This window comes from Nicrophorus vespilloides, unplaced genomic scaffold (genome assembly GCF_001412225.1).
Source record: "Nicrophorus vespilloides isolate i.1.1-1 unplaced genomic scaffold, Nicve_v1.0, whole genome shotgun sequence".
In the NCBI taxonomy this organism is placed as follows: domain Eukaryota; kingdom Metazoa; phylum Arthropoda; class Insecta; order Coleoptera; family Silphidae; genus Nicrophorus; species Nicrophorus vespilloides.
This window is the reverse complement of record NW_017097823.1, coordinates 34,372-49,146: the sequence shown is the minus strand read 5'-3', so window position 1 is coordinate 49,146 and position 14,775 is coordinate 34,372. Positions and strand designations below refer to the sequence as shown.

The 14,775-nt window shown below is 34.2% G+C and overlaps 1 protein-coding gene across 2 annotated transcripts in view; it reads left to right on the top strand.

The window, feature by feature from the left end:
• The first annotated feature begins 3,006 nt into the window (after positions 1-3,006).
• LOC108561090 (NF-kappa-B inhibitor cactus) overlaps positions 3,007-14,775 on the top strand; it is a 14,175-nt gene continuing 2,406 nt past the window's right edge. For both annotated transcript variants that reach the window (XM_017918882.1, XM_017918881.1), the window contains exons 1-2: positions 3,007-4,134; positions 9,344-9,699. In XM_017918882.1, coding sequence (XP_017774371.1) covers positions 3,644-4,134; positions 9,344-9,699 — 847 coding nt within the window. In that variant the 5' untranslated portion in view covers positions 3,007-3,643. The remainder of the gene's footprint in view (positions 4,135-9,343; positions 9,700-14,775) is intronic.

The window sequence follows — 14,775 nt, the reverse complement described above, 5'->3', positions numbered from 1 at the left end:
CCTTATCAATGTTTACATAACTTTTGACTCTAACTATAATCCAAGCGCCACCTATTATTATTATCAAACGATAATCGAGTCTCAAATAAATCCATAAATTTGACATCTGTCAATTTGACATTTGTCAATTTGACGTTAGCAGTGACAACGCAATGTGTAGTCAAACAAAAATGGATGCTTACAGCAACAGCTGATCATATGACACTTGTCAAAAACATGATGAAACTCGATTGTTTCAAATAACAATAAAGAAAGAAGTTAGTAAATTTGAGAATTATTGAAATGATGTCATAATTAAATACGATGATTTAATATGAATTTCACGCATATTGCTCATACACTTTAACCGCATTTTTCCGCTGAAATTTTCAGTTCTTGTTTATATAATTCTTACAAAACGTTTACACATTGGTTTTGTTTTTTTATATTTACATAACCAATACGCATTTTCGTCGATACAGTCTAAACGTTAGAAACAAACAAAGTGTAACCATGGAAACAATTTGTTGATTAGTCTTAATCATTGGGCAAAACATAGATTGCGGTGAATCCCACAATTTTGGTATGACTTTCGAAAACATGTGAAAAAAAAATTACACTACACTATCGACTGTTATCAATTGTTTCATTGATAAATCGCGATGACGTCTCGTTCTCGGAATTCATCTCCGATATTTTTCCCAAGCGAATTTCGCAACATAAACAAAAAACATATTTTTTTTTTATATAAATAAAACAAAATAATAATTGCGAAGAAAAGAAACTTTTGTCTGCGAAAGAATTTAAATTTAATGGAACGGAAAAGTTCTTTGGGAAATTACCAATGATTTTGTTTTTGGGGAATTCATAAAATTAACTTAAGACTCTGCTTTGGGGAATTTTCGTGCATTAACGAATATTTTTTTTTTTGGGAATTCTAATGATAATAATCGAAAATGAATTTTGGAATTTTTTGCAAATTGAATCACAATATTCTTTGGAAATTTATATCTTTGTGGAAAACATCTAAATTTCAACGATAAAAACGTAATACGTGAGTGTTAAAAGGCAATTGATCTTTGTGATGATGATGATGATGAAGTTTGAATTTCCTTTTACGTTTATGCATTTGAAGTCACGTTTGTTAATAAGGAAAAACCCCAATGAGCGCGTTACTACCTGCTGGTGGGCGTTCGTTTTTTCTTTATTGCTTCACGATGCGTTTATCCTTCTTATTTCATCGTTCTAGAAGTAATGTAATTGAAAATAGATTTCAACGAATTGACATATGTCAATTTGACGTTAGCGATACCATTAACAATATGGACGCTTGTATCAACAGCTGATCTTGACGCATTTGACGTTAGTGATACCAACTGAATTTATATTGTCGCATCTGAATATTAAAGAACAAAATGGACGCTTGCATCAACAGCTGATCTTGACACTAATTGCGTAGAATGAAAGATGTTAGTTGCGAAAACGATTAGAGAGAATAAAAAAATAATTATTAATTGAAAATAACGCACTTTAACTTCTTTTTTGCTTCAATTGTAAAACATCTGTTGTTTTCATTTGACTTCTATCATTAAAACAAGAGTCCAATAATGGCGGAGTCCTGATGGCTTCTAAATTGGAATCTTAACCCTAAACCAATTTGCAAACGTCAATTTGACGTATGTCAAATGTAATATATTATTGATAATAACATAATTGTTATTGCATCAATTAAGCATCAATATCGCATGCAAATCGAAATCGCTTAAGGTTCGAAGGTCATTATCGAACATGTACATAATTTTTGAATAGATTGTTAATTTTGGAATTTTTTGCAAATCGTTTATCCTTCTTATTTCATCGTTCTAGAAGTAATGTAATTGAAAAGTAAGTAAAGTAATAGATTTCAACAACTTGACATATGTCAATTTGACGTTAGCGATACCATCTGAATATTAACAATATGGACGCTTGTATCAACAGCTGATCTTGACACTAATTGTGCTAAACTGCGAAAACAATTAGAGAGAATAAAAAAATAATTATTAATTGAAAATAACGCACTTTAACTTCTTTTTTGCTTCAATTGCAAAACGTCTGTTGTTTCCATATGAGTTCTATCAAATGTGCATCATAATAACAAGAGTCCAATAATGGCGGAGTCCAAAATGACTTCTTAACCAATTTGACATACGTCAATTTGACGTGTGTCAAATGTAATATATTATTGATAATCATATAATTGCATGCAAATCGAAATCGCTCAAGGTTCGAAGGTCATTATCGAACATGTACATAATTTTTGAATAGATTGTTAATTTTGGAATTTTTTGCAAATCGTTTATCCTTCTTATTTCATTATTCTTGAAGTAATGCAATTGAAAAGTAAGTAATAAATAATAAAAATAAATTTCAACGAATTGACATATGTCAATTTGACGTTAGCGATACCAACTGAATATTAACAATATGGACGCTTGCATCAACAGCTGATCTTGACACTAATTGCGTAGATTGAAAAATGTTAGTTGCGAAAACGATTAGAGAGAATAAAAAAATAATTATTATTTGAAAATAACGCACTTTAACTTCTTTTTTGCGTCAATTGCAAAGCATCTGTTGTTTCCATTCTGACTTCTATCAAATGTACATCATAATAACAAGGAACAATTGGAATCTTAACCCTTAACCAATTTACAAACGTCAATTTGACGTGTGTCAAATGTAATAAATTATTGATAATCATATAATTGCATGCAAATCGAAATCACTCAAGATTCGAAGATCATTATCATAATATTTATATTGAGTTTTGTGATTTGCGATTTTAGATTCAGTAGAAAATGCGTGCGGTTAAAAAACCAATGGTTTTATTGAAATGTAATAGAAAGTGTGTGTATGTGTGTTTTAGTATGTAGTATGCACGGATATAATAGTGAACGGTTGAGTAACGAAGCTGACTGAGTGCGCATGTCTGGGGATTCCCCAGTCTACGAAACGAAACGAAACGACGGTTCTCGGTTTTTATATCTTCAGTTGCCCGAGATATCGAGTCGAAGTGTGCAGCGAAACGCGAGAGAAACGAGAAACGAAACGCCGAAGAGAGAAAAAAAAACAGAAATACATCCGAATCATTCTGTGTGCGTGCGTGTGTATATATTATATAAATACGTGTGCAACAATCGCTCGATTAAGTAGTAACAATTTTTTTTTTCGTTGTTGTTGTTGTTAGTGCATGAATCGTGTGCTGATGTGTTGTAGAAGGAGGCAATGATGCAACTGATGAAAGAGAGAATCGGTCAGCTGAGAATATAGTTTCGAGGATCTATCGAAATCACACACTAAATATATTTATATATATATATAGAAAGTAAAAAGAGATTAAGGAACTGAAGAACGTTGAGGAAAAAAAAAATTGTTCACGTTTGCTGGTGTTGTATAGTTTTTGAAAAGAAGGAGCGCGCGTTCTCTTTTTCTTGCTGTTTTAGCAATTTATACGAACGATCGTCGTTTGTTTGCGCGCACACGCGAAGAGTAGGCTGTTTGAATTTCAAAACCACAAAAATCAGATCGCAGTAGTCGTTGTTGTTTTGTTCGGAAGAGCAAGTGACAGAAGAGTCAACAAAACAAAAAACAAAAGTTAACTGTCATATTTAACTGATCCGGAATGTCGGGGCCAATTTCAGACACGCAGAAACTGACGTCGTCGTCGGAGGACGAGAAGTACCTGGAGTCGTCACGTACAGACAGCGGTTTCCTGTCTTCGGGCAACCTGCTGCTCTCATCCAGTGAAATCATCGTCGATACGCCGTCTACGTCTCACCATCATCATCACCACAGCCATCAACAGCAGCATCATCATCAGATCCAGGATCAGCAGGATTCTGGACTGATAACGGACGTCGACGAGGATTACGACCATCATCAACAGCAGGAACCGCAGAAACAGCAGGAAGTCTTGATGCGTTTGGACAGCGGCATCGACACGTGCACCACGCAGTTATCCAGTCTCAAATTGAAAAACCAATTTCTGAACGACCTCAGCAGCTGCAACAAAACCAACACAACAACATCAACCTGCACAGACGACAAGAAGAGGATCAACGCGGAAACAATATCCTGGGAAAAATTGTACCAGCAGGACGAAGAAGGCGACACGTAAGTCCTTTGAATATTTTAAAGAAAACAAGACGAAATTTGTAGAAACTTTCTAATTATTCTCGCAATTGTTCTCCGTCGGTCATTAATTGCCGCAATTATTCCTCATTTCTACTCATTCGTATTTTGTATTAAAAAACAAACTGGTTCTCTCGCACAATTTCTTTACATAACTTTGACATTCGTGTCAATGCGTTTACGTAACCTCAATTAGTTTGTTAGCTCTGTTTTTAAATTTTCTTACGTTTTTCTGACGTTTCTCAAATTATTCAATTGTTTATTCCTTTTGACAATCCGCTTAAACGTCAGATTTGATTGAAATCTGTCAATGTGACATTTCTCATAACCTTTTTCAATTCGAAGATATTCGTTGATTGCAATGACACAATTCTAACGTCAATGCGTTTACGTAACCTCAATTAGTTTGTTAGCTCTGTTTTTAAATTTTCTTACGTTTTTCTGTCGTTTCTCAAATTATTCAATCGTTTATTCCTTTTGACAATCCGCTTAAACGTCAGATTTGATTGAAATCTGTCAATGTGACATTTCTCATAACCTTTTTCAATTCGAAGATATTCGTTGATTGCAATGACACAATTCTATTGCACTTCGTTAAAAACGTCAATGCGTTTACGTAACCTCAATTAGTTTGTTAGTTTTATTTTGTTGCATACGTGGACTGGAATTGCGTAACTCTGTTTTTAAATTATCTTACGTTTTTCTGACGTTTCTCAAATTATTCAATCGTTTATTCCTTTTGACAATCCGCTTAAACGTCAGATTTAATTGAAATCTGTCAATGTGACATTTCTCATAACCTTTTTCAATTCGAAGATATTCGTCGATTGCAATGTCACAATTCTATTGCACTTCGTTAAAAACGTCAATGCGTTTACGTAACCTCAATTAGTTTGTTAGTTTTATTTTGTTGCATACGTGGACTGGAATTGCGTAACTCTGTTTTTAAATTATCTTACGTTTTTCTGACGTTTCTCAAATTATTCAATTGTTTATTCCTTTTGACAATCCGCTTAAACGTCAGATTTGATTGAAATCTGTCAATGTGACATTTCTCATAACCTTTTTCAATTTGAAGATATTCGTTGATCCTAATGACACAATTCTATTGCAGTTCGTTAAAAACGAAATACAATTGGCACAGATGGTCGGTCTGCAAATTGCGCCGCTGGAAAAACCGGATGAATAATGGGAATACCGAACTTTCCAACATAATGTTTACAATGTTTTATCTATCTCTCATGGAAAAGTAACGGGCGTTTTTCAAAGTTTCGATCGATACTTTAACCTATTTTTTGTTTTATTGTTTGTTCTTGTTTCTGTTTGTTATTCGGTAAAATTGGAAAATTTCCCAACCCTCGCAAAAAACAGTAAAGTACGACGAAAAGTAAAAGTAGAAATTCCGAAACGTAAAGAGGAATTCCCCAACAAAAAAAAAACAAATTAAATACGTAACGAAATATGTGAAACGAATCAACAAATTCAAAACGTCAAATTTAACTGTGAACGTCAAATTGAACTGTCAACGTCAAATCGATTACGTCAAGTGGGTCAGATTTTTGTTTTTTTTTCTAAATTTAAAATGAGATTTAACTCTTCTTGTGCATAAGACAAACACTCACACATATTTTATTCGAGACTTGAGAATAGAATCGCCTAAAAATCGATTTAAGGCAGTGGAAAATAAACTAAATACGTAACGAAATATGTGAAATGAATCAACAAATTCAAAACGTCAAATTTAACTGTGAACGTCAAATTGAACTGTCAACGTCAAATCGATTACGTCAAGTGGGTCAGTTTTTTTTTCTGTTTTTTTTTTCTAAATTTAAAATGAGATTAAACTGTTCTTGTGCTTAAGACAAATACTCACACATATTTTATTCGAGACTCGAGAATAGAATCGCCTAAAAATAGGTGCGAAAATCGATTTAAGGCAGTGGAAATAGACGTGACTAAAGGAGGAGCGAGAGAGGAGGTGTGTGCATGTGTACATAACACACACACATGACGGAACTCCGCTCGAATCTCTCGGCTATTTTAATTCATTCTTCGCGTTTATTTTTACCTCTGCGGCTTTAAATTTAAAAGAGCGAAAAATGACAACAATGTGTAAACAAAATGTAGATTAGTCATGGTTTGTGTCATTGTCAAATAATTTGACAGTGACAGTTGGGATGAATGAATGCGAAAAGAAAAAATGATTCTTGCAAGTCGGTAGAATCGACTTAGCAACAGGCCAATATTCCCGATGATTTGTTGGCTTCACGTGTGCAACAAATGAACCGGAACGCTCGAATTTCGATATGTGTCAGTTTTGATTCCACTGACATCACCGAATGATTGCACACATATTTTTCCTTTCGTTTCAATTAAAATTTATGATTTATTTCAGTTCTGAAGAAGGAAGTGAAATAACATCGAATCGGTTTCGATTATCGATAACAAACAACGTAATAATAACGTGACTCGAATTGTGTCAACGTGAAGAACATCTCAATAATGCACTTGTTTTTTTTTTGTTTTTTTCTTCTCCTTTCATTTGTTATTGCCGTTGTTGTTTGTTGCCTTCTCTTCGATTCGGTATTTGAATACCAATAGTTAAACAAACTTAGTCACATTCAACGATCGTTTCTAGTTAACAATGCGGACACACAATTATTTGATAAACGTCAAAGTCACATTTACAATTACGATACTTGTCACGGTGATGATGATTAGGGTTATGGTACATGTCAAAGCGACGATTAGGGTTATGATAGTTGTCAAAGTGACATTTACAATTACGATACTTGTCACGGTGATGATGATTAGGGTTATGGTTCATGTCAAAGCGATGATTAGGGTTATGATAGTTGTCAAAATGATATTTACAATTACGATACTTGTCACGGTGATGATGATTAGGGTTATGGTACATGTCAAAGCGATGATTAGGGTTATGATAGTTGTCAAAGTGACATTTACATTTACGATACTTGTCAAGGTGATGATGATGAAGATGATTAAGGTTATGATAGTTGTCAAAGTGACATTTACGATACTTGTCAAGTTGTTGATGATGATGATTACGGTTATGGTAGTTGTCAAAGTGACATTTAGGGGAGAAACAAAACGTTTCGTTATGAAAATTAGTTGCGGTGATGACGTTGATGAATTTAATTGCGCGTTTGGCTTCTGGTAATTGGAATCTTTTCCAGTTAGAAACATCCGTTTGTGGATTGGAGGAGTGAGTGTAGTCGCGAAAAAACCCAAAGTGTGGGATTTCAACATATTTATAATGATTATCATCGGTTTTGCTATTCTTTATTTTTCGTAATTGTGTCTCCGTCTCTCTCTCTCTCACACACACTTTTCGGTTCCTTCTCCGCGTATTATAATAAACATATATTGTAGAATGTTGTGCGTTGCTAAAGAGAGAGACAGACACGAGTTTTCGGTTTTTCGGACTGGAATTCCCTGGTCCGGCGAAATTTCCGTCTGCGCAACAAGAAACAGAGAAAGAGAACGAACGAGCGAACGGCGGAACGACGGTTACATCATCATCATCCATTTGCTCGGTCGGGCTTTTGACCTTACTTACACCACAAACGCCAATAGAGAAATCTGTTTGCTCTCCTGCAACGACCGAGAGAAGTTCTACTTCCCTACGTACCATTTCTTTAAATACAATTACTTTCAATGCGTTAATCTTAACCTCGAATACACGAGATTCCTTATTTTGTTTTACTTGTTTCGGAAAGTCCTCCAAGGATGATCTGAAAAGCTTTTACTATCTACTTATTTTCGAGACAATTCTCAACGTAATTGATTATTCAACAGCAACATCAATCATTCCTGCATTGTTGACCTGTCAAATTGTCGATTGTCAATGATGGAACGAAACTATTAGCATAACCTCATTGATTTGACATCTGTCAGATGATCAGAAGAAACGTCAAAGCAAATGAAGCTTCGGACGCGACCTTGAATCGATCGATCGATCGAAGTACACACGATCAACAGGTTGTCAATTGTTGGAACGAACGTAAATTGATTATGCAAACGATATTAAATTAATCGATAAAACTCGCGAGTGCAAAATTGCGCTGCGACACTTGTATAACACACACACATATATAAATAACCTTGATCAGAAACGTCATCAATTTGACATGTGTCAACAACGGTAAATGTCAATAATATTTGTTGTGTGGTTGTTTTAACGTAGACGAGAGAGAGAGAGAAAGAAATGTAACCTTGAATCAACAGGTAGTCAAAATTCAGTCTTGTGATTTATGGCATAATTTTTGTTCTTTCGCGTCATTCGCAGATTATTTTTTTTTTTTGGGAATTCCAGCAAGAAAGTTCCGTTTTGTTTGTACGTCCCATTAATTTCGTACATCTCCGTATTCGTTTATTTCAATTGTTTTGTTTTCATGGTTACCGTTGTTGTTGGTTATTGTTTTGTAATTTTGAAAATTGTGCGTTTCGGATGTGGGAGGTACTTTTAATCGCGTACCGGACGTGACGTCATGCAACGCATCGCTTTTGTTCTATTGAGAGGAGGACAAAGTAGGAGTTCAATTGTTATGCGGAGGAGGATCGGTTCAATGGAACTCATCTCTCTCACTCACTCTCACTCATTGCGCGTTTCATTCATACCAAGGAAAACTTGATAGAGAAACAGATGGGAAAAAAAAAGAAGGAGAACAAAGGAAACTTCTTTGAATTTCAAATCGTTCGCATCTCATCACATCGCATTCTCCTGTTGTCTCAAAAATTCCGAGCGTTTCGTTTCGTTTTGAATTGTTTCATCTGAATCCTTGCGAAAACAACTTTCGTTTCGCGTTGGAAATCATGCGATCGTGTTTCTCTCGCTCCTTTTTTTTTCTCTCTCTTAAAGTTTTTACTGTTATCTAAAGCTTACTACATGACGTTATATTTATTTTTGAGATTAACTGCTCAGATTCATCACAACCATTGTTCTTTGCATCGGCGATTATCTAATAACATACAATTACAGACAAACATAGAGAGATTAGTGTTAATTAAATGTTGGCAACAATGAGATTCTCAATTTCTCAAGAGAAAGCGAAAGTTTTGTTATATGTCACTTTTGACAGTATAGTTTGAAGTTTGTCAACTGTCACTTTTGACAGTTATAATTGTCATTGTTTGATGTATTTTTTTTTGTTTGTTTGTATTGCAGGCATCTTCACAACGCAATCCTGAAGGGTGTCCTGGATCAGGCGCTGGCGGTGATAAGGGTGGCGCCGCACCCTTTCCTGCTGGACACGCTCAACGATGACGCTCAGTCGCCGCTGCATCTGGCTGTCGCGACCGGACAGTGGAAGATCGCCCGATGGTTGATCGTCGCAGGGGCGCGTCCCTCGCCGCGAAACATCTGCGGGGATTCCCCGTTGCACCTGGCTGCGCGCAACGGCGACCTCGACTGCTGCAGAGCCATCACCGATCCCGTTCAGCAGCAGGAACGAGATCTGCTCGGTCTCCGATACCCGCCGAGCCCTTACCAGTACTGCGAGTTCGATCAATGGAATTACGATGGTAAGTCAACAACATCAACAACAACAAAATGTCTCTTCTGTCAAATTTGACACAGATAATCAAAATGGTTGTCATCGATGCCATATGTTTGATAAACGTCAGAAGTTTTTAACCTAACACGTTATATAATTTGACAATTAGATGTAAACAGCAGCTGATTATAATTACAAGTTTTTATCTATTATCAAATTTGATAGTAGAAAAGGCTTTGAAAATCAAAATTGTTGTCATAAAAGTCAAATGTAATTATCATAACCCTATGTATGACATTATTTTGATAAACTTCAGAAGTTTTTTTTATACAATTTGACAATTAGATGTCAACATCAGCTGATCAATGCTTAGTATCTTTTACAAAATTTGATAGTAGAATCAAAATGGTTGTCATAAACGTCAGAAATATTTTAACCTAAACATTATATAATTTGACAATTAGATGTCAACACCAGATGATTATAATTACAAGTTTAAAGATTATTCAATTCTTAGAATTTATTATAAAATTTGATTGTAGAAAAGGCTTTGAAAATCAAAATTGTTGTTATAAACGTCAAATGTAATTATCATAACCCTATGTATGACATTATTTTGATAAACTTCGGAAGTTTTTTTTATACAATTTGACAATTAGATGTCAACATCAGCTGATCAATTCTTAGTATCTTTTACCAAATTTGATAGTAGAATCAAAATGGTTGTCATAAACGTCAAATGTAATTATCATAACCCTACATATGACATAATTTTGATAAACGTCACAAATATTTTAACCTAAACATTATATAATTTGACAATTAGATGTCAACACCAGATGATTATAATTACAAGTTTAAAGATTAATCAATTCTTAGTATCATTTACCAAATTTGATGGCAGAATCAAAATGGTTGTTATAAACGTCAAATGTAATTATCATAACCCTACATATGATATAATTTTGATAAACATCAGAAGTTTTTTACATAATTTGACAATTAGATGTCAACATCAGCTGATTATAATTACACGTTTAAAGATTAATCAATTCTTAGTATCTTTTACAAAATTTGATAGTAGAATCAAAATGGTTGTCATAAACGTCAAATGTTAATATCATAACTCTACATATGACATAATTTTGATAAACATCAGAAATATTTTAACCTAACACGTTATATAATTTGACAATTAGATGTCAACAGCAGCTGATTATAGTTACAAGTTTAAAGATTAGTCAATTCTTAGTATCTATTATTAAATTTGATAGTAGAATAGGCTTTGAAAATCAAAATTGTTGTCATAAACGTCAAATGTAATTATCATAACCCTATGTATGACATTATTTTGATAAACATCAGTAGTTTTTTTTATATAATTTGACAATAAGATGTCAACATCAGCTGATTATAATTACAAGTTTAAATATTAATCAATTCTTAGTATCTTTTACCAAATTTGATAGTAGAATCAAAATGGTTGTCATAAACGTCAGATGTAATTATCATAACCCTACGTATGACATAATTTTGATATACATCAGAAGTTTTTTATATAATTTGACAAATAGATGTCAAAACCAGCTGATTATAATTACAAGTTTAAAGATTAATCAATTCTTAGTACTTATTATAAAATTTGATAGTAGAATAGGCTTTGAAAATCAAAATTGTTGTCATAAACGTCAAATGTAATTATCATAACCCTACATATGACATAATTTTGATAAACGTCAGAAATATTTTAACCTAACACGTTATATAATTTGAAAATTAGATGTCAACACCAGCTCATTATAATTACAAGTTTAAAGATTATTTAATTCTTAGTATCTATTATCAAATTTGATTCTAAATGGTTATCATAAACGTCAAATGTAATTATCATAACTCCACATGTGACATAATTTTGATAAACGTCAGAAATATTTAACCTAACATTATATAAATTGACAATTGGTATTGACATTTGAATTACAATTCGTAGTATCTATTACCAGGACGTTACAGTTTATGACGGTTTGCAATTGTTGTCCAACAGATGGCGTCTGCAAATTGCAATCACTAATTGACAATTATTACGTTTGTAGTAATGGAAAAAGTAATGCTAATTGAAATTGTTTAATAATTTACAAGTGAATTGTAAAGTAAAACTTGTGAATCGCGATTTACACACATGTTACGTAACAGTCTTACTATTACTACTACTCCTTCTTCTCGAAACTGAGAGGTCAACGGAACTTTGAAAGGGCCGCCGAGGAACGGGTTTTCCCCGACCCGTGTCCAGATGAGCGTTATTCAAGTTTTTTTAGCCATTTACGCCGGCCCTCTCTGTCTTTTTCTCAGGATCGAGCCTTAAAAGGTGCCGCGAGCGCCGCAGAGAAAAAAAATATATATATATGTTTTATCATATATGTGTATACGGGAACGCATGTTGGCAGCGTATTTTTAGAGTGGCAGCCGTGACTTACTATATATTATATTATTATACACGCCGATCCGCTTTTCTGTTCGACTGAGGGAAAAACCCAACTGATTATTTATTTTTTTCCTTCTTCTTCTTCTTCTGTCCCTCCGGTTTTCTTGGACCTCTTTGATGAAGATCGTTCATCTTCTCTTTCTGTTTTTTCGTGTGTTTTTCGTTTATTTCAACAAAAAATAAAAGAAAAAGCAGCAAATTGCATATGGGTATTTTTAGTGTTTCGAATGAGGAGAAGAGAGTTTGAGATGCGGAATTCAGCGAGACGAACTCGCGCAACAGCGCGCACAGAGTCTGCCAGACCCGTCTGGTTTTTCCCCGGCAACATTCCACCGGTTTATTAAGGGACTGCAACTGGCCGCAAATAGATACGTTCTCCGGGGAAAAAAGAAAAAAAATCTTCGGTCTTTGTATTTATATAAAGATACGCCGACGGGACAGAGAATAAACAACAAGCAACGTCGATCGCATATCATCCAGAAACAAATGATAGACGTTGTTTGTTGTTGTTTTTTTTTTGGGACAATTCCGCCGCCATTTGGAAATATTCTAAGCGTTCTTGTTGCCACGTTCTTATTATGTGTGTGTGTGTTAAAAGGCCGCTGGAAATTCCAGCGACAAATCTAAATATTCATCGACTTCCGCCGATTCGCGAGCAGCGGTCGAAGGGCAAATAGCGTCACGCGCGACGTCTGCACGCAACTCTACGTCAAAGTGACAGTTCAGACTTTTTAAACGTCAAATCAATTAACACGTTACGTAACCATGGTTATGCAAAGTGTCAAATTTGACGTATTAAGTTTTAAGGTTAAATAATTTTGACGTTTTGTATTCGTTTTCATTGGCGACTTTCTATATAAACTTTTGAGAAACAAAAGAAAATTATTCATTCGCTTTTGTGAAGATGTGCATTTGAAATTCCATTCGCATCAGCAGAAGAAAGAAAATAAAACGATTAATTGGTGAATAAAGATGTTTTTTTTGTTGAAATTCTTTCGTTTATTAAAAGGATTGATGCGATGAAGCAGATGGACGGGTTTCTTCTTTTTTTTTGTTTGTTTGTTATGTAAATTTGATTTATTTTGTTGGTATCGTTTAGCGGGTATTAATTAGCGCGTGCATCATGTGATTTAAAATGCAGGGGGAAATCCGAAACCGGCGCCGTTTTTGTTTATTTTTTTTCTCTGTTTCGTCTTCATCATCATCTTCTCGAGTGTTATTATCGTTATTCGCTTGTTTTTTTTTTCTCGATCGATCGGTCTGCGGTAGCTGTTTTTTTTTTCTTTATTATTCAAAAGAAATTATCGCATCTCTTTTAAAGAAAGAAGCAAAAAATTGTTGTTCATCATCGATAAAAATATCATATGTACGTAACGAGAGTTCGGATTGATGTGAGAGAACTTATTGGAAAATACGATGATTTCTACGGATTTCTGCGTAAATTATTCTGTGCTTCATACGCTTTTTTCCAATATAATTAAACCATTCGCAATTAGAAAACTTGATGAGTCTTAGTTAAGGTTTTTCATCGCTTTTACTTCAATTCTTTGACGTTTCTCAATTGACAAGTGACGTTTCTTAAATTGACATTACTTTATGTTAACCGATTTGAAAAAAAAAAACAAAAAATGTGAAGTTTCTAAATTTGACGTTTCTTAAAATTGACACATAACGATAACCTCACTAAAACTGACGTTTTTCAAACTATAGCCAACAAAATTACGGTAAATGACAGCTGGTGACCTTTGACTTATTTGTCAAGTAAACGAAAAACGATAGAATTTTAAACATTTCTTCTTGTTTTTTTTTTTAAATTTTATTTGTCGAAACAATTGCAATGGTTTCGTTTAAGTAATTTAAATCTCGTTTAAGTTTGATTTTTTCACTTTTTTTCCCACATGCATTGTGTATTGTAAAAAAAAAAAAAACATAATAAGCAGCGTGTCCTTCCTACGCTTCGAACGACGTTTATACAAAGAGATGATCGTAGAATGCTCAAATCAAATATTTGTTCAATAGTTTTTTTTTTTCGTCGCACTTTCTCGTTTTCTCTCCTTCATTCCGCACGCAATTTTAAGCGCCGCGCGTGGGCGACACCTGTACCCGGAATCCGGAAGCTCTTTTCGTCTTTCTTTCTGTGTTTCATTCGTTCATTCATCACGAAACGTTTGTTTTTCTAATTAAAACTTAAGCAAAAATTTAGAAAAAAAAAAACTGTAGCTGTATATGAAGAACCGCACTAAGTTCGGTTCATTGTTTGCACAAACCGCGAATGTTTGCGCAAAAATATATAGAGAGAGATGTGTGTGTACTTTAGTAACTTGATGTATGCAAACGCGCGTGTATTCCGCGGCTGCACGGCATTCGGGGATTCCCGATTCGCGTTGTCATCGGATTTTTCGTCTCTCAACGCCAACGTACGTGACTCAAAATGAGAATTAGCGAATGGAATTGAACAAAAAAAGAAGAAGAAATAATCAAATCAAATACAGCGTAATAATCGAGCTGTTGCTATGGAGATAATGGAGTCTAAACAAGTTTGCTACAACTGTCAACTATTTGACAAGTTTATATTTAGTAAACTGTCATATTTGACAGTTTAGTAAGCTGTCAAATTTGACA